Raw genomic sequence first — 25,304 nt, 5'->3', positions numbered from 1 at the left:
CTGTGGTGAATCTGGGAACCGGGGGGAATTTCCAGTGGGGAAGGAACTCCACTCTTTCTTCTCGGTGTCACCTGGAGGTTTCAGCTTTGTCGAGGCAGGACTGGATGAAATATTTGGGCTCTCCACGCGTGATGGTGTCCCGAAGCTGAGCCCGGTCTGCTCGTGGGTCTGCGGGTTCTGCGTGGGGAGGAAATAATGACGGACAAGACTGAACTGAAGTGAAGCGGAACGAGCCCCAACTGTCACGCTTCAAACTGACTTCCACCTGAGCGAGCTGACCAGGTAACATCATGCTTACTACACATTAACCACTAAGTGTAGAGCCGCTGGGTCCGAACCTGGTGTCAGAACCGCGACTTGGACCGGACCGGACCGGTACAGCTCAGCTTGCTTTGTTGTTCTGCTTACTTCCTTATTAGCCAGGTAACTTTTTAACTCAGCACCATTTGGTAGTTTTATTAAAATCCTGAATATAGTCCTAAGGATTAAATCTACTATATCTAAAATCTTTAAAATCTTTGTTATCTAACATTTAATGCGGCTCCTATTATACTAAAATTAACTTTTATTTTAGCTTCAACTTAAGACTCTTAGTGTCGCTCAACTGTGTCTTGTTCCTGGTGACAGATGAATTTATGAGCGATATGACAAAAAAAATTAAATTAATCCGAACATTACGAAAGCCGTATTAATTATCACTTTATTTCATTTCGGTTTAATATAAAAATGTCTACGAATTTAATATTTGTAAGCTGGAATCTGGAGGTTTCTCAAATTAGGAGGATTTTAAATAGAGTTTGGTGGAAACCTCCAAGGCTCGCTCCCGGAGCAGCGGGGACAGGTAGCGGTTAGCCGTTCCGGCATGACGGAGAGACACTCGGCCAGGCTGGAGCTCCAGCACCGCTCCTCCCGCCGTGGAGATACGGCCTCCGTGTCCGTGTTTCACTTTATCAGGGGTCACTTCCACGAAGGAAACAGCAGCAGTAGTCCCACGAGTGGGTAGTTAGCTGTTAGCAAGGGGGCTAACTCACACGGAGGCGCGTTCACGCCACGGGGAAAACGCAGCGGGAGCGCGCTCTGCTCAGCATCGGCTATCAGAAGAATCAAAGATCAATCAATATTATTGGCTATTAATCATAAAAATAGGAGAACCGCGCCACCAGTTACCAGGTATGATTATGCTATCGTGTTTAATGCTTTTATTCGCTATTTAGTTTTTTATTTACATAAATTAAAAGTTAAATATATCAGAAAAAGCCTTTTAAAAAGTCTGAAGTAGTTTTATTTTTCTCTAGTTAATCAATAATTGGTTACTGCGCGTTTCTGCTCAGAATATGGTTGAAATTCAAGAGATTTGATATTTAAATTATTCATGTTAATTCATCTTTGCTCCTCTTGTTATATTTATGATTTAATTTGAACGCACTTTTAAAATATAGATGTTATGTTTCATTGATCTTTCATTGATTGTTATTTTTAGGCCCTCCTGAGTTCTCCTGCAGGAATCTGTGCTGGAGTTTCTGCTTTAAAAAATTCTCACTTGTGCAGCATTTTGAACTCAGTTTGAAAAACAGAAGTAAAATTAATAACATTTTAAAAAAGAGTAATTAATACTTAATTAGAAATGGTTTAAACACTAAAGAAAATCTGCTTCTACTAAAAATAAAAATGAGGCTGAAGATTTTAGTCCTAACTGGGAAATTCCTGCCTGGTAATAAATATGATTTATAATTAGACTCAGTAAACGAGGCAGGAAGCTGCAGATAAATCACGACTTTAAAACAGTAAAGAAACAGGAATGTCTTCAAACTCTAAACTCTTATTCGTTTCATTTAGCTGCTCAGCTTCACCATGTCGACACAGATGTGGATGTTTGATTTCAGTTCTGATTTTAAATCCTAAATGTGTCATTTCTGCAGACAAGATGGCTGCTGACGAGAACTACATGCACGCCTCTAGCCAGGTGAGCTCACCTGCCGCTCGCTGCTGCACGACGAGCGGCAGAAACTCAAATGAAACTTACATCAGAAATCCTGTTTGAATGGAATAAAACACACAATACAAGAAATTATTTTGTTTCCCCTCAGACATCAGGGGAAATATTTCCTTTTTATTGCTATATGAGTGTTGCACCGATCTAAACGTTTGGGCCGGTATCCACGTTGTTACCGATATTTTCTGCTTCTCTGGTTGAAATCCATCCATTCCTGAGTTTTGCGCTGCAGCAGAAAATGCTTGGAAAGCAGAAATTTAGGACGTTTCTGTCTGATCCGCGGTCGCAGTCGTACCTGTGCTGCTCCTGACGTCTGATTGGACCAGCAGCCGGGAGGAAACACCTTTCCTCTCCTGAACGCAGAACTGGACGGATTTTACAGAATCAAACTCAGAAAATCTCAGAGTTTCTGCCCGGAATAAAAAATGTTCATTCAGCAGGCTGAGTTTGCAGTCAGACTGATCTAGGTGCACAGATCTATGTGAACGGACGATGATTTGATGTGTGTGTTTGAATCTCACAAAGCTTGCTCTGAGCGCTGTGGCAGCTCTCACTCAGCCTGCTCTCGGCTCTCAGCTGCTCAGCAGTCTTCATCTCTCATATTTTTGTCTTTTTTCACCTCCAGAACTCTTCGAGTGCTGAAATAAACATCCTGGAAAACAAAAGATGAGTTCTAGGAGAACAAACCCAAACTTTCACTTTGATTTTACATTTGGAAATGAGGTTGTGATTTTTTTGCAGTCCTGTGTAATTTGCATCAGCAGCTCATCTGAGTTGATTCTGAACTTCCACAGGATTTTATTAAAATTGGAAACTGTAACTGTGAAAGTTTGGTTTAGTTCACCGGGACTTGAAATCACAGCTTTTCCTTCCTGTAATCTTTATTCCAACAAATGAAGATTTGTGCAGGTGAAATCCTGAAAAAATAAAAGTCTTTGAATTTCAAATGAATCTACAAAAATTTCCAATAAAATTAAAAAATTGTCCATAAAGTTTTCTGCTGAATATTGTCAGGGTACAGAATCCCAGTTTATGTTTTTTTTCCCACTTTGGTTGTTTTTCATTCAGAAAGTGGAGGGATAATCTGATTGGATTAAAAATCCCCGTCTGTGATTGGCTGCTGGTTCGGTTCATTAGCATACAGCTTAACGCAGCACAAAATTCACCCCAGCAGAACCCGGAACGGTTCTGGTCCAGAGGGTCCAGCAGAACCGCTCTGGGTTCTGTTGCAGCTCCAGAACCCCCGGCAGTTCTGTCGGACCTCAGCTGGGTCTCGTTGCAGATGTTCGACACCATGATGGACCCGTCCTTCCTGGAGTATTCCCACTTCGTCCCGATGCCTCAGATGACGGCTCTGCAGTCAGGTGAGACTCCGCCCTCTGCCGGGTCAGAACCAGTACCGGCTGGCTCCTCCCCTCTGAGTGTGTCTGATTGGTTCTCGCTAAGCCCCTCCCACCAGAGGGGCGTGCGGGTTTTTGTTCTGTCTGACCCAGTCGGTTCTGTTGGTTTCTCTCTAACTGTTCGGCTTGAACCGGGCCAGAACCGTTCTACTGGATCATGTTCTGGTTTATTGGACCAGAACCGGTTTCTGGTTGATTTTTATTTATGCAAATTAAATTTTCCCTATAATTGACTTCCTGTTATTTATCCAGAAAACATCTTAAATATTAAAGTTTTCAAAACAAAAGTAAAAACAGTTTTAGTTCATATTTATTATTTTAAATTATTAAATTGTATTATGAAAAGTTTATATTTGTAATTTTTTTGTTAGTCTTTTAAGATTAGTTGTCATTTAAATGAAATTTTAAATATTGTCACTTTTTGGTACGTAAAACTTTATATAAACTTAAATTGTTTTATTGTGTATAAAGGATTTTATATTTCTCTTATTTTCTGCAATTATCATGATTTAATACATTTATTTTAATTTTATATTTCTGTGCTAATTTGACCCATTTTAATATTTATTTTTACTTTAATGATAATTTTCTAAGAATTTAACGATATTTTGTTTTAATAATAAGTATTTAGTTTTTAACACAAAAAAAATCTTATTATTTTTTCTGTGGTTTTAAATTTAAATATAAATTATTTAAACGCATCCAGGGGTCATGTGACCTCAGCTGTCAGCCAATCAGGCCGTGTTTCTTGCTGGACAGGAAGTGATGCGATCCGTGTCCGTCGTGTTCATGCTGCGTGTTTTTACAGCTCAACCTGGAAGTGAAATGAAAAATAAAATCAGGTTGATGGTTTAAAACCTCATCAGATTTCCAGTTTGACAGGAAGTGTCTGCTCAGCATGATGCTGCCACCGCTGAAACAGACCAGATCCCGACTGGATCAGAAGTTTCTGCCGCAGCAGGAAGCCGACAGAGTTTCTGTCTGGAAAACGAAATGATTGGAGGAAACCGGCGGCGGCAAAACGAAAGACGAGTTTCATGACGAGGCGGCGGCGGCAGCGCGCTCACTTCCTGTTTCTGGTTTCAGCTGAAGCTGCAGGGGAAACTAATTTCTGCTGCCGAAGGTTTCCAGGCTGATGATGATGATGATGATGATGATGATGACTCTATTTATCTAGTTATTCATCATAATAAATAACTAGATTAGTAATTAATGATAGGCTAAATAATAAACCTTAGATTAATTTATTCATTTCTATGTTATTAATTTATCTGTTTGTTCCATAAATAAATAAACTGATGAAGACAGAAACAGAAAACTGTCTTTCCATTTAAAACTTCCAGTTATCGTCTAAAATGTCGTAATTATTAATAATAACTTTGACTCTGATTTTTGTTTTGTGTGTTTCAGTGGACGGACCGTTCCTGCAGATCCTGGAGCAGCCCAAACAGGTGAGCAGCTCACCTGGACAGGAAGTCCGCTCACCTGGACAGGAAGTCCGCTCGGTTTCTCCTCTGACGTCTTTAATGAGATTATTCAGATTTTATTCTGTAGAGATTAGGATGTTCAGGTGTGTTAGCATGATGCTAGCAGAGGGGTCAAAGGTCAGCTCCATCAGTCTCCAGGGAGGAAGATTATAAAATAAATACATAAGAAAATAAGATTTAATTTAATGAAAATAACATTTAAAATTTCAATTAAAAAAGTACAAAAAATTAAAAGTAACAAAAATAAAAGTATTTAATTTAAATAAAAATAATAAATTAGAAATTAAATAAAAGGAAATAATTTTAAATTAAAGGTAAAAATAACATTTTCAAAATTATTTTATTGAAAATAAGTACAAATAAAAAAAAAAGAAAAAGAAAAATCAAAGAAATTAAAATAAATGTTTATAATTAGAAACTAATTTTTAATAAAAAAAATTTCAAGAGGAAAACATCTCAGACGTCACGAGGTCAAAGGTCGGAGAGTGAAGCAATGTCCAGAAACCCCAGAGCTGTAGCTCAGACTCTACAGGCCTCAGGTTAAAGGTTAAAGGTCATGACCCTGAGCCAGGCCAGCTGCTTGGATGGGCTGAAGGAGAAAACCTCGTCTCTCTAGAAACAAGATGGCTGCCGGACTGAGGTTAGCAAGACCTGCAGCCAGGATGACCTTGACCTTTGCCCTCTGCTGTAATCTGAGATGATCTTTGTTGTGTTTGTGTTTCTGCAGCGCGGCTTCAGGTTCCGCTACGGCTGTGAAGGTCCGTCGCACGGCGGCCTGCCCGGAGCCTCCAGCGAGAAGAACAGGAAGACGTACCCGACGGTGAAGGTAACGCTTCCTGTTTGGGCGGCGCGGCTGCAGCTGGCAGAGGAAACGCTTCCTGAGAGTGAAGCGCTGCAGCGGCTCTGCGGTTCAGAGCTCTGCTCCACGCTGCAGATTCATAAAGAAAATACCAGACAATAATCACAAATAACCAGAAATAATGAAAAATATTCAGACAGTAAACAGAAGTTAATCTGCTAGATTAACTTCAGTTAATCTAGCAGATTGGCTCGATTTATCACTAGAGTTTTTTGAAAAAAGTTGTAAATTTGTAGCTAGTTGCTTTTTCTGAAAGTTTGTCGCTAGAGGGTCTGAAAAGGTGCTAAATGTAGCGACATCGATGCTAAGTTAGCCGCGCTGCTTCCCCCATCCAGGCCACGCCCCCTCCCTGACCCCTACTCCTGGCGTGGGGGGACCGGATTGGATGCAGATTCCTGGATGTTTTTCTGTTCGGACCTTCTGGTTCTGGTAAACAGGTGATACAACAAGAACAGTTTTTTAGTGTTTCCAGAATCGTCAGCCGGGTCATTTAAAGGTTCTGAACCCGTTTTCTGGGATGGATCTTCTTCCTGCTGTTCCTGCAGATGCAGAAAGGCTTACAGGCTTTTATTTTGAAAACCCAGCATGCTGGTGGCACTGTAGATGAAAGCTGGACTCTGGTTCCCCGTTGTCTGGTGGTGTTTTGGCCAAAGAGTCAAACCAACCAAACCCTCTGAGCAACCTGTTCCCCTCCTGGCCTGTGGGGGCGCTGCACCAAGAACCATTGAAGGAAACGACACAAAAACCTCTGAAGACACTGAGAGCAACTTCCTGTTTCACCAGATGGAAACAAAATGGAGGCGTCAGATTTTAGCGGCTGGAGGATTTCTCTTTAGTCTTTGGCTAAAGACCAGGAGCCATTTCTGTTGCTAGCGCTAGGCTAGCATGTTAGCTTTGGTTGTATTTACCCAGAATGCTTTGTGCTGTAGTCCACTTCCTGCTTTTGGAGTGGTCTCCGGTCTGCTTGGCGTTCACATATGCAGAGTGTCTTCAGTCAGAGGCGTCTTCATACCGCTGTAACACAGACTTCTACAGGAGATCCTCAGTGTCAGTTAAAGCAAAGATTAATTTTCTTTTGGGATTAAAGAAGCATTTCTGGATTTAGATGAGGTATTCCTGTTTGTGTTGCCATGGTAACGTTTCTTATTCTCTGTTAATCCGTGGAAACTTTTCTGTCAAATTAGTGAAAAAACGAGAAGTTTTTAAAATCAGTCGATGAAGAACGAACCCGCAGAACGGATCTGGACCACGTCGGACCCCGGGACCAGCATTTCAGAACCCGACAGGCCTGGACCTGTTCACACACACACACACACACACACACACACACACACACACACACACACACCTCTGCATGTTTCATGTCTGTTGGGAATTTCCTCCTCGCGACACCCACAGCTAATTACAAGGAAGCGCCGCTGCGTCACAGACAGACAAGGTGCAAAGTTTCAGCTCGGAGATGAAAGCGTGGCGTTGGCGCCGGCGCCCACTCAGGCCCAGAAACACAGTTAACCCTTTGCTAACTGTGGCGCGCTACTGTTGGGTCAACGCAGCCGATCAGCTGATCGTCAGAACCGCTCAGTCAGCAGAATGAAACGGAACAAATCTTAAAGTCACAGTTCAGTTTCAGCCGAGGTGATGCCGAGTCCGTAACCATGACGACACAGCCTCCTGCTGTTAATAGCGTTCTGGTTCCTGACCTCATGTTTTTCACCGTCGAAGCTGCCTGTTTACAGATGTGCAATGCATCATGGGATTTCAATCTCTGGAAAGGTTCAAGCCTTCACTCCCATCCCACTGGTGGGATCCATTCCTGGCCCGGTTTGGTTCTCCCAGGTCAGAGACAGAGGAAAGTGTCAAAGGTCTGATCAGATGAATTTCTCCATCTGAATGACCTTTGACCTCTCCAGTAGAGCTGATCTCAATCTTTGAACCCGTTCAAGAGACAAAGAGGAGCGCGATGCTTCGATTCCCGTTTATATCATGCAAAAACAGAGAAATATGCTAAGCTAGTTTACAAAACAAAAACTTTAAAAACGATTAAAAGACAATAGATTACGGAGCTTAAATGAGCTGAAATAGTGAAAGTTTGGGGTAAATCAGTGAAGGATCAGTGTTCGCATCACACAGCCGAATGCGGCACAAATCTGACTTTTTTGCTGCGATCTTTTCACCCAAAGAAACTCCGATCTGTTCCACTTCCAGATGTGGAACTAAATCTGAGTTTTCAAAGCGTCTGCAGTCTGAACGGTTTGATAACAGAAATACAATTATGTAGCGATGCAGAAACATTTTATTCCCAAATTAACTAAAAGATTTCACCAACCGTAGATCAGTTCATCCAGCCGAACATGTTGGAGACAGAAAATTCTGCCAAAGCCTGGAGGAACATAAAGAAGGTCTCAACACAGCTAGCGAGTTAGCTAACGTTAGCAAGTTAGCTAATGTCAGGTCAAGTTAAAGTTTATTTCTGTAACACATTTCCAACAGCCTCAGCACACACACAGCATGACGGGCAGACAAATGATAAATAAAATTACATTTAGTAAAAATAATAAGACAAATATAAAATTGGCAGACATACCAAAAGCTAGTAGTGTGAATGAAATCCAAACAATATTGAATTTTAGCTGCAGCAATTTGTTTCCATCCTTTTCTCTTTAGCTGGTGTTGAGTGGCTGAGAAAATAGATGACAATAGATGCTAGCAAGTTAGCTAATGCTAGAAAATCACTGAATGCATTTGGATTATTTGTTGCCCAAGACAAAAATAATGCAGGAGTGTTTATGTAATATCAATCAATGTGTTCCTTGAATAGTATTGTTTTATTATTATTATTTATCATAGTCATTTATTGTTTAGCATCGTCGCATTTTATCCATCTTACGTCAGAATTCAGCAGCAGCAGAAGACAGACGGTGAATCTAAACGTCTGAAAATGACAATAATGAAGTGATGAAAGCAGTCTGAGTCAGTGAACGCATCACGCCCCAGCCCGCCACTCCTGGTCCGACTCCGCATCCCAACAGAACCGGGTCAGAAGCTCCAGTCAATGCTTCTGTTAGCTGTTAGCTTTTATCGGCTTCCTGATGATCTGGTTACCAGGAACAGCTTTCAAACCAGCAGAACCTTATTTTGGGACCCGCGGTTCGGTTCTGGTTCTGACCTGGGCGTGAGACGAAGCTGTGCTGCAGCTTCCAGTCAGATTTCCTCAGAAACGCAGCAGATGCTGCTGCATGCTGGTGTTCTGGGTTTGGAGGAGGTGATTTGTCTTTATTTCAGTTTTAGTTTTATTTTTTTAGCAGAATTTAAGCTGTTTTCTGCATTTCTCATGCGGAGACAGCCGACTGCAGCTGCAGCGCCGGCCTGCTGCAGCTGTCGGGTAGCTGCGGCACGGCGTGTGAAGAGCTTCAGGCCAGGAAACCCTCAAACTGCAGCTCTCGCTCTGATTCTAGGAACCGCGTTCATCTGCTGCGACACGTCGAGTGGCCGACAGAACCAGGAAGAGGAAGTGGGCTTTGTTATTGCAACAGTTGCAGGCAAATATCTGCAGCGGCACGGCTGGCTGTCACACAAACCGAAGGAACAGGAAGAGTTTGTTCTCACGTTTCAGTTAAACAGAGATAACATGAAAATGAACATCTGGAAGCAAACACTAAACAAAACAGCTAACAGCAGATTCAGCTTCAGTTCAGATTCACGTTCAGACGAACAGAACCAATCAGAGCACAGGACCAATCAGAGCAAAGGACCAATCAGAGCAAAGGACCAATCAGAGCAAAGGACCAATCAGAGCACATTCACAAGAGTGAATACAGGCTTTAGAATTAGCATGCTAACCTCTCAGGTCGAATGTTTTTATTTTTCCCATCAGACACTTCAGTTTTAGGAGGATGATATTTTTCAAGATGGCTACCGTTTTGAGCCTTTTAAGTAATTATTACCATTAAATGTTCCCCATTTTCATGATTTGGATGAACTTTATGTCTCATCATGTTTTCCACTTTGGTCATCTTGTTTCAGCTCTAAAGTGATCAAATGTTCAGACTGAAGACTTTGCTGCTAGCGAGTCTCACACCAAGAAGGAGAAAAGGATGAGAGGCTGGTGTCTTCATAGTTAGCGTTAGCTTCTTCTAATTGTTTTGTGTTTATTGTTAGTATATCTAAGATTCTTGTTTAGCCGTTTAGCGATTATTGGACCTAATGTTTTGGTTAGCTGTGCCACCACTGGCAAGAACTACAGCTGGTTATTTTCCATTACAACCAGGGCAGCCATTTTTAAAAATGTCAAGGAATTATACATGATTTCCATCCATCCATCAAAATGAGTAGGTGATGATTAGACACCAAACACATCTAGACCTTCAGTCTGACTCCAGAAAAACCTGCTGATCGTCTAAACCAGGGGTCTCAAACTCCAGTCCTTGAGGGCCGCAGTCCTGCAACTTTTAGATGAGCCTCTGCTGCACCACACCTGAACAGAATAATTAGGTCGTTAAGGTTCTGGAGAACTGATCTACACATGGAGGAGGTCATTAAGTCATTTCATTCCAGTGTTTTGTACCTGTGGCACATCTAAAAACTGCAGGACTGCGGCCCTCGAGGACTGGAGTTTGAGACACCTGGTCTAAATGATCAGGTTTGCTTTCAGCCTGAATCCATCGCTTCAGCGGTCTCTGATGTTGGTGGAGGTGCGAAGTTTCAGTGAGTCATTTGTACCAGGAGAAAGTTTCTCTGAACTACCACAGAGAGTCTGAATGTGTGTGACTCATCTGTGGAGTCCAGAATGAGATCAGAGCCTCACTGTCTGATTTCACCAAACATTTTCACTCTCAGCTTCATCCACCTCGTCTTTTCCGTTGTCCTCAGCCGCCTGCGCTAATGGCGCCGTTCTGCTGTGGGTTTCAGATCTGTAACTATCAGGGTCAGGCCCGGGTCGTGGTCCAGCTGGTGACGGCGCTGACCCAGCTGCCGCAGCTTCACGCTCACAGCCTGGTGGGGAAGCAGTGCGATAAAGGGATCTGCATCGCTGACCTGCAGTCCAAAGACTCCACCATCAGGTAGGAATCATTCACGTTTCATTTAAATTAATGTTTATTGTTGTTCAGTTCAACCCAAAGTTTATCTGGAGATGTTTAAATCTACATAAATGTTCAACTGACGCCAGATATTTTCTGGTCACATGGCCTTTGGACTTACTATGAGACTCATCATGCTTTAAGTCAGTTTTGGTGAATATAAAGCTGAACTGCACTGGTTTGGTCTGAATTCCTGGTTATTGCAGCTCCACAGGTTTCCCTTTGACCTCTGACCTGAGGTTTGTCTGACAGCAACTTGTTTTGGTGCCAGTTCTTTAAATGCAAACCAGGTCGCAGACTGAGCCGGTCCTGCCCCTTCAGTCATTTTTGTAGTTTGATAGCAGAGGTGTGATTATCCAGCGACGCAGAAATGTTTCATTCCCAAACTTAATAAAAGATGTCAGTAGCGAGTTAGCTAACGCTAGCACCAGAACGTCACAGAATGCATGTGGATCATTTCCTCCAGTCAAAACAATGCAGATCTGTTTATATAGTGATGCTATTCAGAACATGACGTACGTTTCAGTCCACTGGAAGCTAACAGCTAGCACACAGTGCTAACATCAGCAGGAAGCTAGCAAAACCACTTCCAGGACGTCATCGCAACTCGATAAATTCATGTCTGAAATAACGTTTGTTCTAGGGCTGTTGTAAACGAATATTTTAGTAATCGAGTAATCTATCGATTATTCTTACGATTAATCGAGTAATCGGATAAAAAAAATTTATAAAATAAACTATTGGCAAATCTGCAATAACACCAGTTAGTCCAGATCAGTCCAATATCTCCTTTTTGAGCATCCCTAACAGTTAAATGTTTGTAGTTTAGAAAGTTTACTTGTAACAGTAGTTTGCTTTAACCTGAAGAAAAGTTATACTAAGATATTAAATTATATTCAAATAATAAAGTGGCAGGCTCACAAATATGCTTATAAAAATGTCTATACTCCAGCTTTTAGTTTATGTATTTATCTTCAGTGAGTAATACACATACACGTAAAAGAACTAAGTAAACAACTCATTTAACTCTAACATTTTATTGATAATAACGCAATAACATTAAACCTCCAGTAAAGTTTCAAATCAGTAGTACAGCAAATCTCTTGCTTTTTGTTCTAAAGTTCAAACAGAAAAGATAAATAAAGAAAATACTTGATTTAAAAATAAAACAAGTTTAGACAAAATAGTAAATACTGCATTTTATACAATAAAATCTAAGTCTAAGGTGCAACAAATTCCTTGCTTTTTTCAGTGCTAACACAAAAGAGTAAAAAAATATTCATTAGCTTTAAATAGAAAAGTTAAGGCAAACCAGAGAATACTGCCTTTTATACATTCAAATTATAAGTTTCAAATCTGAGGTAGAATATTTAAAATGCTGTTTGTGAACTCAGCTGCTTGAACAACCGAACATCCTGGAACCCTTTGAACAAAGCTGTCCAACGTGTGACTCTTCAGTTCACTGAAAAGAAGCACAATGTAATGATTATTTGTTTATTCCTTGTTATGAATTAAATATATTTCAAGTGCACTAATTTGGATATTATAACATTTAATATTATTAAGTTGGAATCTGCACTGACAGCTCATCTGCCATGATAGCAGCTTTAGTTTCAGTTTTATTTTATTTATGGATTTAAGGCTTTCATTTATGTGTGAGTTTTAAGGATGCTTTAATTAAAAGCATTATTTTTAACCATCACAGAAAAATCTAAATGCAGTGAAATGTTTTTTTATGTATTGGAAAACAGAATGTAATCTATATGTTAGGAAAAAAATAAACTTACTCAAAATGTAAAGGTTTGAGTTTGTACAGAGTTCTGCAGCCTTAACTAGTCATGATAAAATGCAAAAATGTTGCTATTTTTATTAAAACGATGCTATTATTTATTCTTGATTGCTTAGGTATAAACAAATATAGAATTACTACAAAAAATATTAATCAAAAATTTCTAATTCATACATAACAGTAGCGAGAAGAAAAGACTGTAACTTTTCAGGATGGAAAGACACCAATAAATAAATGCTTTTCAGCTTATGCCTGTAATCTGTTGCTGCGTATTTTTATTAACAAACTTACATTAAGTCCTGCATAATTTCTCTGTTCCACCCTCACATACAATTTACACTACACCCGGTTAAGTAACCGCTATGTTTAGATGTAACGTTAGCAAAATAATGTGCCTCAATTTACATCTATAACATGGCAGATTATCACACAACGTAGTTAGCAAAGAGAACATAAACGTTACCTGTTGGCAACCGTGTACGAGTTGGATGCATGTAGCGGGTGTTTTCTCTTCAGATGCTGCAACATTGATGTCGTGCTGGTGTGGTACGCCAATTCTGCTTTGCAGTGGATGCATTGCGCTGTGTTGTCCTTTCTGTTTAGCCTAAAATGTTCCCAAACTTTTGACATTTTTTGTCGCTTTCGGGGTTCTCCTTCTGAGCATTCTCCGGTTCCCTCCATAGCTACAAACTTAGCACATATGCTCCAGGCGCTAACGGAAGTGGTAGCGTTGTGCAACACAAAAACCGTCCGGCTAGACCAGTGTGCTGCGTATTTAACAGCATTGCTTATTACAATACAATAAATTTAGCGAAGCTTCGAGGCAGATAAATTTCCTCGAGGATTTTTTGTAATCGAGTTACTCGAGTTACTCGATGAATCGTTTCAGCCCTAGTTTGTTCTGCTGAAACATTTTGACTTTGGTTTCATAACTTGGACTACAACATCGCTGCGAGAAATAAAAACTTAATTAGCCAGAAGAAGTTCATGACCTTGTTTAGCAGTTGCTCAGTAAATACTGTGACGTTAAAGTTCAGAATATCAGGGAACAGAAGAACCTGAAGAGACTGATGGAGACACGTGGAAGCTGAGTCTGCTCTCCTAGAGACTTTTATCCTTTAACACCCAATGTATTAAAGGATAAAAGGTGGAATTTCCTGACATGTCCCCTTCAAAACAAAAGCCCAGGTGATGATGTCATGAATTTGTGAACTTCTAATTGGTTACAACATCTGAGTCACCACCTCAAACTCTGCTTCCTGGTGTGGCATCATGGAAACGTCTGGAACCGGTCAGCCCAGTTCTGGTTCTGGCTCCACTCGGTGTGGGTCCAACCAGCAGAACCTGACCCGCTTCTGGCTTCCTGCAGTTTTCCCAACCTGGGGATCCTCCATGTGACCAAGAAGAACGTGGCGAAGACGCTGGAGGAGCGGATGGTGGAGGCCTTCAGGATGGGCTACAACTGCGGCGTCGCCATCCACCCGGAGATCGACGCGCTGCAGGGGGAGGTCCGGGTCCCGCGGGAGCTCAGCGGTCAGTGGTTCCGATCCGATCCCGCCTCTCCTCTCAGTAACAAACGGCTGCTGGTTCTGGTTCTGATCAGCAGGCGTTTGTAGAGTTACTCTGTAAAAGTTTGACAGTAACATTTTAGTTTATTTAGTCTGTCATGGGGGAAATGTTCACCTTGTTGTTTCTTACATTCATAATGTCATAAATATTTAGCTCCACTTTAAACGCTTAGCTAATATGCAAATTAGCTTGCCGATAAATGGAAGTGCCCTATCAAAATAAATTCAAACTCAAATACTTTACTGATCCCAAAGGGAAATTAAGATTTAATTTAATTTCAAGTTAAATATCGATAAACCCAAAGCTCAATATTTAGCGTGTGTACTTTAGCAGACGTACTTTATAGTTTTTATTCTGAAAAATCTTTTCAGCTTTAAATAATTATTTCTACTATATTTAAATTTATTTCCAGTCGATGTTTTTACTGTTGTTGATTGCATGTTGCTGTAGATTTAGCTTCATGAACCGGATTCTATGGATCATAAATCACTTATTTCCATGTTGTGTGCAGACCACCAGCGCAGCATGATCATCAGCGCCGCAGCTGCTCAGGCCAAAGAGATGGACCTGAGCGTGGTGCGCCTCATGTTCACCGCCTTCCTTCCCGACAGCGACGGCGGCTTCTCCAGACGCCTGGAGCCCGTGGTGTCCGAGCCCATCTACGACAGCAGTCAGTGCAAACCTCTGGGACTCATTCATTATTAATTATCATTAATGTGGCGCTCAGCTGCTGATTGGCTGCTGGTGTTCATCTGGAGAAACAACCAAAATGAAAAGGGGAAGTGAAGGGAAGCCAAGCAGACGAAGCAGAGCCTGCTGCCGGCAGAGCTCCGCCTCCTTCCTGTCCGTCTGTCCTCCATCTTCCTGCTTCAGAGTCTGAGCGTCTCTGAGGCTGCTCCTCTCTTAGCATCGCTCTCATGACAGCATTCTGGTATAGTGATGAGTAATTCTGACTCTTCTTCCTCCCTCAGAGGCTCCAAACGCCTCAAACCTGAAGATCGTCAGGATGGACCGGACCGCCGGCTGCGTGACGGGGGGAGAGGAGGTCTACCTGCTCTGTGACAAGGTCCAGAAAGGTGAGCAGGAGTCCAGCATGTGACCAGATCTGAGCTAATGAGGCGCTGCAGTCGGCTAACGGGGCGATTCTGGGTTTTCTCCTCTGAGTTCCTGTGTCCAGTTCCGGTTCGTGTCGGGTCTCGCTGCCCTCCAGAACCCTCCGGTGTGTTTCTGTGTGTTTCATGGTGTGTTTCTGTGCGTAGATGACATCCAGGTGCGGTTCTACGAGGAGGACGACTCGGGCCTGACCTGGGAGGCTCTGGGCGATTTCTCCCCCACAGACGTCCACAGACAGGTCAGCGCTGATCCAGCTGCAGCCGGGAGCCGCTGCAGTCGTTACACCGCTTTCATGTTCTGCTCTTTTGTCAATGTGTTGCCATGACGACAGTTTGCCATCGTCTTCAAGACCCCGAAGTATCGAGACCAAAACCTGCAGAAGCCGACGTCCGTCTTCGTCCAGCTAAAGAGGAAATCCGACAACGAGACCAGCGAGCCCAAACCGTTCACCTACCATCCACAGATCATAGGTAGGCACCTGGCCCCGCCCACAGCGTAGCTACGCCCTCTGGCTCCGCCCACAGTTTAGCTACGTCCCCTGGCTCCGCCCACAACATAGCTACATCCTCTGGCTCCGCCCACAGCGTAGCTACGTCCTTTGGCTCCGCCCACCCCGCCTGGCAAAGCTACGTCCTCTGGCTCCGCCCACAGTTTAGCTACATCCTCTGGCTCCGCCCACAGCGTAGCTACGTCCCCTGGCTCCGCCCACAGCGTAGCTACGTCCCCTGGCTTTCCCCCCAGGTTAAAGTTGTTGGTAGTTTTTACTCTGAGTCGGCGGCCATGTTTCATTAATGTTTGTCTCCAGATAAAGAGGAGGTTCAGAGGAAGAGGCAGAAGACATTGCCGAACTTCCAGGACTTCAGCGGACATGGAGGAGGAGGAGGAGGCGGGGGGCTGTACCGAGGTGGAGGAGGTGGAGGAGGTCCGGCTTCAGGAGTAGGAGGTCCAGGCTCAGCAGGAGGAGGTGAAGTCAGGATGATGAAAACCTGCTAGAATCATTTCTGGAGTCTGATTATCTGATTCTCCTGCAGGATACTACCAGGGTTTCTCCTCCTACAGCTACGGAGGAGCAGGAGGAGGATTCTCCTCAGCGTATTCAGCTGGTCTTGGAGGAGGCGGCGGCACAAAGCATGGTGGGAAATCTAACCAACTTCTCCCTGAAATAAGCTGGTTGTCTTCATTCTGTGTATGTGACCTCATGAGTCTAAACTTTAAATAAAAACTGCGACGGCTCCATGTTTTTATGATAAACTATTAAAATGAACATTTTGTTAAAGTTTGACAGCAAATAAACAACAAAACAAAAAACTTATAATCCCCACAAATGTAGCTTCAGGATTTTATTGTTTCAAACATCTAGTTTCATACAATAATATGACAAACACCGAAAACAGAAATGGTGATAAAACAGTGAATAGAACAGTGAATTTGTCTCGTCGGTCTGTTAACTACGGTGGCCCTGAGGTGCAAACCACTTCAGCAAATTGAAAGCACAATTACAAATGACAAAACCACTACAACATTAACGAAACGGAAGAGGTATGATTGGACTTCAGCTCGTTTTTACTTTTTAACCGGAAGTTACTCTGGCTATTTTTAAAAACATGAATGTTCTGGGTGATCCAAAGCCTCTTGCCACAACTGCTACAAAAGTTTGGTGACTGCTCTTTTCCACAGTTTGGGCAAAACATGGCGATCGTATTCCTGCTTGCTTTGCTTCTCATTAAAACGAAGCACACCAGAGTAACTTCCGGTTCAAAAGTAAAAACGAGCTGCAGTCCAATCAGAGATTTCTTAGGTCTCCCACTGGGACATACCTCTTCCCTTTCGTTAATGTTGTAGTGGTTCCTCTGTTTTCATCTCATTGGTCTGTGTGAAAAGCAAGGAAACTTGGATCAGCAGAACCAAAGAGGATGTTCTGACCCAAACGTGGTTCTGTTAAAGCTTTGCAGAGTGAAGCTGCAGACGACAGCGGCGACGACAGCGACCCAGACAACGACCCGGCGTCTGGCGCTGTGCTACGAGGCTCTGCCCAGTCCGACGGCTCCGATGTGGATCCAGGTTTGTTAGTTTAAGACATTAGCTGGGGTTCCATTACAAATTTGTATGTATCAGCCAATCAGAGAAGGCGTTGGCGTCTTATTCAACCATTGGAGCGACTAGCCCCGCCTACTTGGCATGCGGCATTTTGGGGGAACTGTAGTCGGCTATTTTTCAGAAGCGTTATGTATTCAACAGGTTGGAATGACTGAACTTTTTATAAACTCTGAAGCTGTGAGAGCTCTGATGGAGCCGGCTGCACAATGTCTGAAAACAAAAACGGAAACAACCACGAAGAACACCACTTCCTGTTGTCTTCTTTGGCATTTCCACTAGAAGTAACATCTGGCTGCTGATCATCCATATATCATTTTCTTCCACGCTTGTCCCTTGTGGGGCTGCGGGGGACTGCTGGTGCCTCTCCAGCGGTCAACGGGAGACAGGGGGGGTCACCTGGACAGGTCGCCAGGGCAACACAGAGACACACAGGACAAACAACCACACACACTCACACCTAGTGTGAGAGACCAATTAACCCGACAGTCATGTGTCTGGACTGTGGGAGGAACCCGGAGAACCGGAGAGAGCCCACCATGCACAGGGAGAACATGCAGAAAGACCCCGGGCCGGGAATCGAACCCAGAACCTTCTTGCTGCAACAGTGCTACCCACTGCGCCACTGTGCAGCCCGCTGCTGATCATGTGATGCGAAACAAAGGGTTTTAATTACAGCTTTATGAACTACGATACGGCTGCAGAAAAAACTTCAACCCAGGCAAAAACCTTACCTTTTGGTAATTTCAGTTTGTGTAACTTTACGGCGAACGGAAACGCAGCTGGTCAGGTGATCAGTGATGTCATCGCTCTGGTTCTGATGTGTCTGCAGATGAGGCGCTGATGGAGACGACCTGCAGGCAACTCGACGCTCTCTTCCGATACTCCGTCACCGGAGACTCGGCGTACCTGCTGGCTCCACAGCGCCCCCTGATGGCGGCACAGGACGACGACGGAGACACGTCAGTACACACACACACACAGACTGACTGAGCGATGCTGGGCTCACTCCTGCTCTGCTCTGCTGCAGTGGGCTGCATCTGGCGGTGCTGCACAGCCAGCAGGAGGCGCTGACGAGTCTGACCCAGGTGGTGTCGACTCTGACGGGAGAGGAGCTGCTCAACATGAGGAACCACCTGTACCAGGTACCAGGTTCTGCAGGGATCGGGGACACGGTTTCAGGGAGAAAGAAAAACCAGGAGGATCCGTCCTGCTGGAGGATTTCTGCTGTTACTAACGATAAGATTTATTCAGAAACAAACCAAAGCAACGCGTCACCTACCAAGTTGAGTTAGGATCAGATTAGGGTCCAAATCCAGCAGATAATCCAGATTAACGCCTGAATCAAAATACAAGATGGTCTCTGAAGACCAGAGAAGAGACATCGCTAAGAAAGAAGCTAGCTGTGCTAACCTTAAAAAACTAATTGTAAATGTTGGTATAACGCTAAAGCGCTAAACCAACATGGCATTCAGTGGAAGCTAATGCTAAGTCTGGGAAATGTTTTCAACTTTAAATCACTGACCTCTGACCTCTCCGACAATTCCCAGACTCCTCTTCACCTGGCGGTCATCACTCGGCAGAAGCAGGCGGCCGAAGTGCTGCTGCTGGCTGGTGCTGACCCGACTCTGACAGATCGCCACGGCAACACGGTTCTTCACCTGGCAGCGCAGCAGGAAGGAGACGGGATGGTGGAGCTTTTACTGCGACGCAGAGAGATGAGAGAGTTGCTGCAGTTCAGCAACACAGCAGGTTGGCACACACACGCCTACACACACACCCTCTCTCTCACAGCAGCTCACTGCTCTGCTCGCCCTCAGGTCTGTGTGCCATCCACCTGGCGGTTCTGGCCAATCGGCTGACGGCGCTCAGGGAGCTGCTGGTGGGCGGGGCCGACGTGGAGGCTCAGGAGCGCAGCGGCGGACGCACCGCGCTGCACCTCGCCACGGAGACCGACAACGTGTCGCTGGCCGGCTGCCTGCTGCTGGAGGTATGAAGCGGTCAATCGCGGCACAGGCCGTCCCTGATTGGCTGCTCAGACCCAGACTCTGCCCTTCTGTTGCCAGGGAAACGCCAAGGTGGACAGCTGCACCTTCAACGGCTCCACCCCCCTGCACGTGGCCGCGGGGCGGGGCTCCGTCAAGCTGACGGCTCTGCTGATGGCTGCAGGTAAGGTTGAACACCTGGAGACGGAGCAGAACATTATGACCGCCTGAGCAACCTGCTGCTTCTTCCTAACCAGCTTAAAAATAAATAAAATATCAATCAATCAATCAATCAATCAAATTTTATTTGTATAGCACATTTCAGCAGCAAGGCATTTCAAAGTGCTTTACATCATTACAAACACAGAAACACAAAGCAACATAGAATCAATAATCAAAACGCAGCATTAATTCAGGTTCCATCAATAAATTTGTAATTGATTACATTCCAAATACAATCCTAAACAGGTGGGTTTTTAGTCGAGATTTAAAAGAAGTCAGTGTTTCAGCTGTTTTACACTTTTCTGGAAGTTTTTTCCAAATTTGTGGTGCATAGATGCTGATTGGTTCTGGTTCTGGGGATGCAGAGCAGAACCAGAACCGGAACCTGAGAGGTCTGGAAGGTTGATACAACAGCAGCAGATCTTTAATGTATTGTGGTGCTAAGCCGTTCAGTGATTTATAAACTAACAACAGTAGATTCAAACCAGTTAAGCACTGGACCGGAGAGTCCGACCCAACTCTCCAGTCGATTCAGTAATATATCATGGTCAACACTGAGGTCCAACAGAACCAGCGCTGTGGTTCTGCCACAGTCCGTATTTATATGGATGTCATTGAGCACTTTGACTAGGCCAGTCTCTGTGCTGTGGTAACCATGGAAACCAGACTGGAAGGAGTCAAAGCGGTTGGTTATCGTTAGGAAGCTAGTTAATTGTTTAAACAGCTTTTTCAATAACTTTGCTGATGAATGGGAGGTCAGAGGTCAGAGGTCGGCCTGTAATTCTGCATTAGTGATTTGTCCAGATTGTTCTTTTTTATCAGTGGTTTGATTACTGCTGTTTTCAGAGCCTGGGGGAAAACGCCTGATGAGAGCGATGAGTTACTATCTGGATCAGATCAGCAGCAATAACAGGCAGGACTTTCTTAAAGAAATGTTCTAGAGTTATAGATCTAGGACATCCAGACAGCAGGAACTGGAGCTTAGTTGACTTATAATTTCCTGTAGGGTTTTATAATTAAGTAGTTGAAATTGGGTCATTTTTCCTGTATTTGTTTTGTTTGGGCTCAGCATTGGTACTGACTTTATAGTGGATGTTCAGATTAATCCTCTGATTTTATGAATTTTCTCTGAAAAGAAGCTGGAAAACTGGTTGCAGGCAGCAATACATTGGAATTCAGGCGTAACGTCACAGGAGGGTTTGTGATTCTGTCAACTGTTGCAAATAAAGCTGGAGCATTGTTAATGTTTTTGTTTATGACATCTGCAAAGAAAGCCTCTCTTGCATGTTTTAGTGTTAAATGATAGTTACGTAGTCTTTCTTTATAGATGTCACAATGAACGTGGAGTTGAGTTTTACGCCATTTTCGTTCTGCCCTACGGTAGAGTTGTCTTACAGATCTAACTGTTTGTGCATTTCTCCATGGAGATTTCTTTTACCAGACACAACCTTCATTTTAATGGAATCAATAATATCTGAAACTTTAGACTGAAAATCATTTACCAACTTATCTACATCATTACAGCCTAAGGGTGAGGAAGAAGAGTAGATTAGATTAAAAGTTTCTGCTGTGTTTTCAGTGAGAGAACGTTTTGTGATGGTTGCTGTTTGTCCAAGTGGGTTAAAAGATAAAGAACTTTCAAAGATAACAGGAAGTGATGCGACAGGCGACATCAGTTACAGAGAGATTGGAAATATTCACACCCTTACTGATAACCAGGTCCAGTGTGTGTCCTGGAGTGTGTGTTGCTTGTTTGACATGTTGTTAGACCAAAAGTCTCTAAAATATTAGAGAGCTTTTTTGCCCCTCTGTCTTGGGGGTTGTCAACATGAATGTTGAAATCACCGACAATTATTAAACAATCATAATCAATACATATAAGAGATAGAAGTTCATTCAAGTCAGTAAAGAAATTTTCCACAAAAGTTGGAGTTTTGTATAAAGTTACTGTCAAAGTTCGTTTGTGGCCTTTAACCTCAATTCCAAGATACTCAAAAGAGGTGAAGTGACCCAAAGAGATTTTACTACAATTTATGGTATTCTTAAATATTGAAGCCACGCCTCCTCCTTTTTTGTGTTTTCTATTCTCACTGAAGAAATTGTAGTTAGGAGGCGCAGATTCAATTAGTACGATCGATTCATTATTATCATTCAACCATGTTTCTGTCAGAAACATAACATGGATATTATGCTCAGTGATGAAATCATTAATTAATAGAGCTTTAGCACAGAGAGATCTGGGATTTAGTTTAAGTGACTTGGATAATGGCTTGGAAAATATGAAGCAGAAGGAGAATAATTCCTGGTTTTCAACAGTTTTTAGGAATTAAAATGTGAAAAGTTTGGAGTGCATCTGGAATGCTTTGAGGAAAACAACAACCAGCTGGACGTTTTTATCTCCATTGGTTCTGGTTCTGATTCTGGTGGAACCCAGCAGATCCTCTCTCTCTCACAGGTGTCAAACTGGAGGCCTGGGGGCCAAATCCGGCCCACCAATGCTATTTATGTGGCCCTGTAGATACACTAAAACTTTAGGGTAACAGTTGTGTGCTAAATATTATTTTATCAGTCAAATAAAATAGATTTTATTTTTATGAGATGAAAATACAAACATGTGGAAAGTATCAGTTTGTTAACGAGTCGTTTTATCAGCCTGTTCTGTCACAACCTTTGAAGGACGATCATGACCTTCATGTGACCTTGGCGTCTCCTCCCGTCTCCAGGTGCCGACCCGCACAGGGAGAACTTTGAGCCGATCTTCATCAGGGACGAGGAAGAGGAGGACGAGGAGGAGGACGAGGATGATGAAGGCTACATCTCAGGAACCACTCCAGTCAACATGGCCGCCTGCCCTGAGGTTGGTCTGGGAGTGTGTGAGCGTTGGGCCAGAACCGGGTCAGAACTCTGACAGTCTGTGTTTGCAGGTTCTGGATCTTCTAAACGGTCAGGAGTACGAGCCCAGGAGCCAGCGAGCCTTCGTCCCGCCACAGGGTGAGCCTCCTCTTCCTCCTCCTCCTTCTCATCATGGCCTTCGCCTTCACTGTGTGTGTGTGTGTGTGTGTAGGCGACCTCTCAGTTCTGGACGTGCAGGTGAAGCGGGCCGTGTGTGGCGCACTGGAGGCTGAAGGATGCTGGGAGAACCTGGCTCACCATCTGGGCCTCGGCATCCTGAACACGGCGTTCCGGCTGAGTCCAAACCCGGCCAGAACCCTGCTGGAGAGCTACGAGGTACTGGCTAACAGCGGGCTATCAACCGGCTAACAGCTGGCTAACAACCGGCTAACAAATGGCTAACAACCGGCTAACAGCGGGCTATCAACCGGCTAACAGCTGGCTAACAACCGGCTAACAGCTGGCTAATAAATGGCTAACAGCGGGCTAACAAATGGCTAACAACTGGATAACAGTGGGCTAACAAATGGCTAACAGTGGGCTAACAGCTGGCTAACAAATGGCTAACAGCGGGCTAACAGCTGGCTAACAAATGGCTAACAGCGGGCTAACAAATGGCTAACAGCGGGCTAACAAATGGCTAACAGCGGGCTAACAGCTGGCTAACAAATGGCTAACAAATGGCTAACAGCGGGCTAATGACCGATGTAAGAGAGAAAATACTATTTGTTGTTTTTGCCAAAGAATTCTTGGCACCTCTTTGTTAGGAATACGGGGAGATTTTTGGTTTTTGTAGTGATGAAGCTGTAAGACGTGTCCGTGGAAGAGTGCAATAAATCTCCAACCCGTCGTGGCCAGCAGGAAGAACTACTGTACGTCTCTGTGCGATATTTCTTTTACTTATATATGTGAGAGTTTAGCCACCTTTCAATTCTCCTACGCCGACCCGACTAGCTCCTGGCTGTCGCCTGGCCCATCGGACCAAGGAACGTCATGGCTGTTGCCACGGTTACGTGTTTGACCCCTGCTGGTGCAGCTCTCATCTCCGTCCGTTGACAACGGTCTCTTAACTGTTGCCCTAGGGGGCGCCGTTTGTAAAGTTACACATTGATGATGTAATCTGAGTTATTTAGCCTGTTGGGGATTCATAGTTTCACTTTTACAGGGTTTAATAAATATGTTTAAATAAATGTTACATTTATATGTATGTAATATTTAATTATTTAGTTTGAAATTGTGACATTTATAAATAAACATGGTGAAAATATGACTGAAAAATCAAACCTCCATGTTTTCCTCCTGTGACGGTTTAAATAACTTTAATTCTGTGTAACTATGAGCATCGCCCCCTAGTGGCCGATCCGGGCATCACACCCCCTGATACAGGAGGAACAATCATCATCTGGACTTCCTCTCATGATCTGATGATGGTTCTGATGTTTGGTTCTGCAGGTTTCTGGTGGAACCGTTTCAGACCTGCTGGCGGCTCTCCGGTCGGCAGGCGGCTGCAGAGCGCTGAGCATCCTGGAGGGGGCGCTGCGCCAGAACCCAGACACGGCAGAGGAGGTCCAGAACCCTCTGGTCCAGAACCTGAAGGCGGACCTTGGGAACGACAGCGGCGTCTGCGACAGCGGGGTGGAGCTCTCCACGGTGTAGCGCTCTGATTGGCCAGCATCCTCATCCTCCTCTTCATCACTCAAAGATTCTATTCTATTTTAAAGAACTGCTGACACAACTGGACCGGGCCGGGTTGGACCGGACCGGACCGCTGAACTCTGATCTCTACTGACAGGAAAGAAAAGCTGCTTCCTGTTTCTTTCCAGAACCGACGGTGCTACAAACCCTGACCGGGTCCGAACGGGTCGGAACCTCCTTGCTCCAGTCAGATCAGAACCACATGATCAGCAGGGAGAGTTACAGCATCCGGAAGCTCATTAGAACATTCTGGACCCAGTTCTGCTGGTCCAGATTCAAACGCAGAACCAGGACAACGGAACCAGAACCAGAGGGGATTATTCTGCTGGTTTCCATCTGAAGCCAGATTTAATCTCAGATGTCGTTAATCTGACCCGTCGGTCTGAAACCTGGATTAACAGTAAAACCAGCCAATTAATTCACTTACAATAACTGACGCAGGTTTTTAGTGTAAATTTCCACTAAAAGTATCAGGAATGTTTTATTTTCCTACAAAAAAAAAAAAAGTGCTCAATTTTCTTTATTTTAAATCCTAAAAATAGAAATAAAATATTTTAAATTTTTAAACGTCCTTTAAAAATTATAAGATTATAATTTTTTTTACAGTTGTATCATTTGTGGCTTGAGCTAAAACATCATCATCATCATCACACAGATGTTCTTCATCATCAGAACCAGAACCAGCTGTTCTGGACCTGCGGACCGGTTTCATGTTTTCTGACTCCAGAATGTTCTGCTGAGCTTCTCTGCAGCCGGAACGTTCCTCCCCGGACCGGGTACAGAACCGGATCCCGGACCGGGTCAGGGACCCTCAAGACCTTCTTCTCCTCTTTGCATGTTTTAGGATTCATTTCTGAACAGATTCAGTTCTTTTTCATGAACTGAACTTCCGGTTTCTTCCTGGATAAAGAAAACCACAGGGGATTGTGGGAAGTGTAGTCCAGGTGTTAGCGTCCCTGTTTCCGCATATTTATGTCCTGCCTGCGCTGTACAGTTCATCATCAGTAACTGGTTGTTCATTTTTCTAAATAAAGGTTTTTTTATATTTTGAGGCTGATTCGGTTTTATTTACCCGACCAGAACCGACTGGCCCCGTCTGCCGAACATGAAATGAAACCAGAACCAGTG

At 43.8% G+C, this 25,304-nt stretch overlaps 2 protein-coding genes and 2 long non-coding RNA genes across 4 annotated transcripts in view; 2 read left to right on the top strand and 2 right to left on the bottom strand.

Annotated features, from left to right (window-relative positions):
* nfkb1 (nuclear factor of kappa light polypeptide gene enhancer in B-cells 1) lies at positions 1-25,227 on the top strand. Its single transcript, XM_032555252.1, is given in 26 exon segments — positions 1-282; positions 1,920-1,963; positions 3,276-3,357; positions 4,804-4,844; positions 5,608-5,706; positions 10,648-10,799; positions 13,976-14,139; positions 14,687-14,845; positions 15,147-15,251; positions 15,435-15,526; positions 15,620-15,758; positions 16,094-16,252; positions 16,320-16,421; positions 17,233-17,349; positions 18,215-18,321; positions 18,323-18,344; positions 18,413-18,450; positions 18,453-18,527; positions 18,933-19,134; positions 19,203-19,372; positions 19,449-19,551; positions 22,313-22,446; positions 22,514-22,580; positions 22,654-22,817; positions 23,934-24,077; positions 24,079-25,227. Coding segments are annotated over 25 exon segments (2,868 nt in total). The 5' UTR covers positions 1-282; positions 1,920-1,924; the 3' UTR covers positions 24,271-25,227.
* The window catches only part of LOC116714596 (alpha-1,3-mannosyl-glycoprotein 4-beta-N-acetylglucosaminyltransferase B), a 776,799-nt gene that overhangs the window by 115,744 nt on the left and 635,751 nt on the right, over positions 1-25,304 (bottom strand). The gene's annotated exons all lie outside the window — the stretch shown is intronic.
* Positions 6,642-9,411, top strand: LOC116714624 (uncharacterized). The gene is made up of 2 exons (XR_004338094.1): positions 6,642-8,013; positions 8,055-9,411. It is a non-coding gene; the product is annotated as an uncharacterized LOC116714624 (long non-coding RNA).
* LOC116714629 (uncharacterized) lies at positions 18,485-19,015 on the bottom strand. The gene is made up of 3 exons (XR_004338098.1): positions 18,908-19,015; positions 18,665-18,745; positions 18,485-18,595 (listed from the first exon to the last, which is right to left on the bottom strand). It is a non-coding gene; the product is annotated as an uncharacterized LOC116714629 (long non-coding RNA).

The sequence above is a fragment of the Xiphophorus hellerii genome, chromosome 23 (assembly GCF_003331165.1).
Source record: "Xiphophorus hellerii strain 12219 chromosome 23, Xiphophorus_hellerii-4.1, whole genome shotgun sequence".
Taxonomy (NCBI): domain Eukaryota; kingdom Metazoa; phylum Chordata; class Actinopteri; order Cyprinodontiformes; family Poeciliidae; genus Xiphophorus; species Xiphophorus hellerii.
The sequence above is the reverse complement of the archived record's forward strand: the minus strand, read 5'-3'. Positions and strand labels throughout refer to the sequence as shown.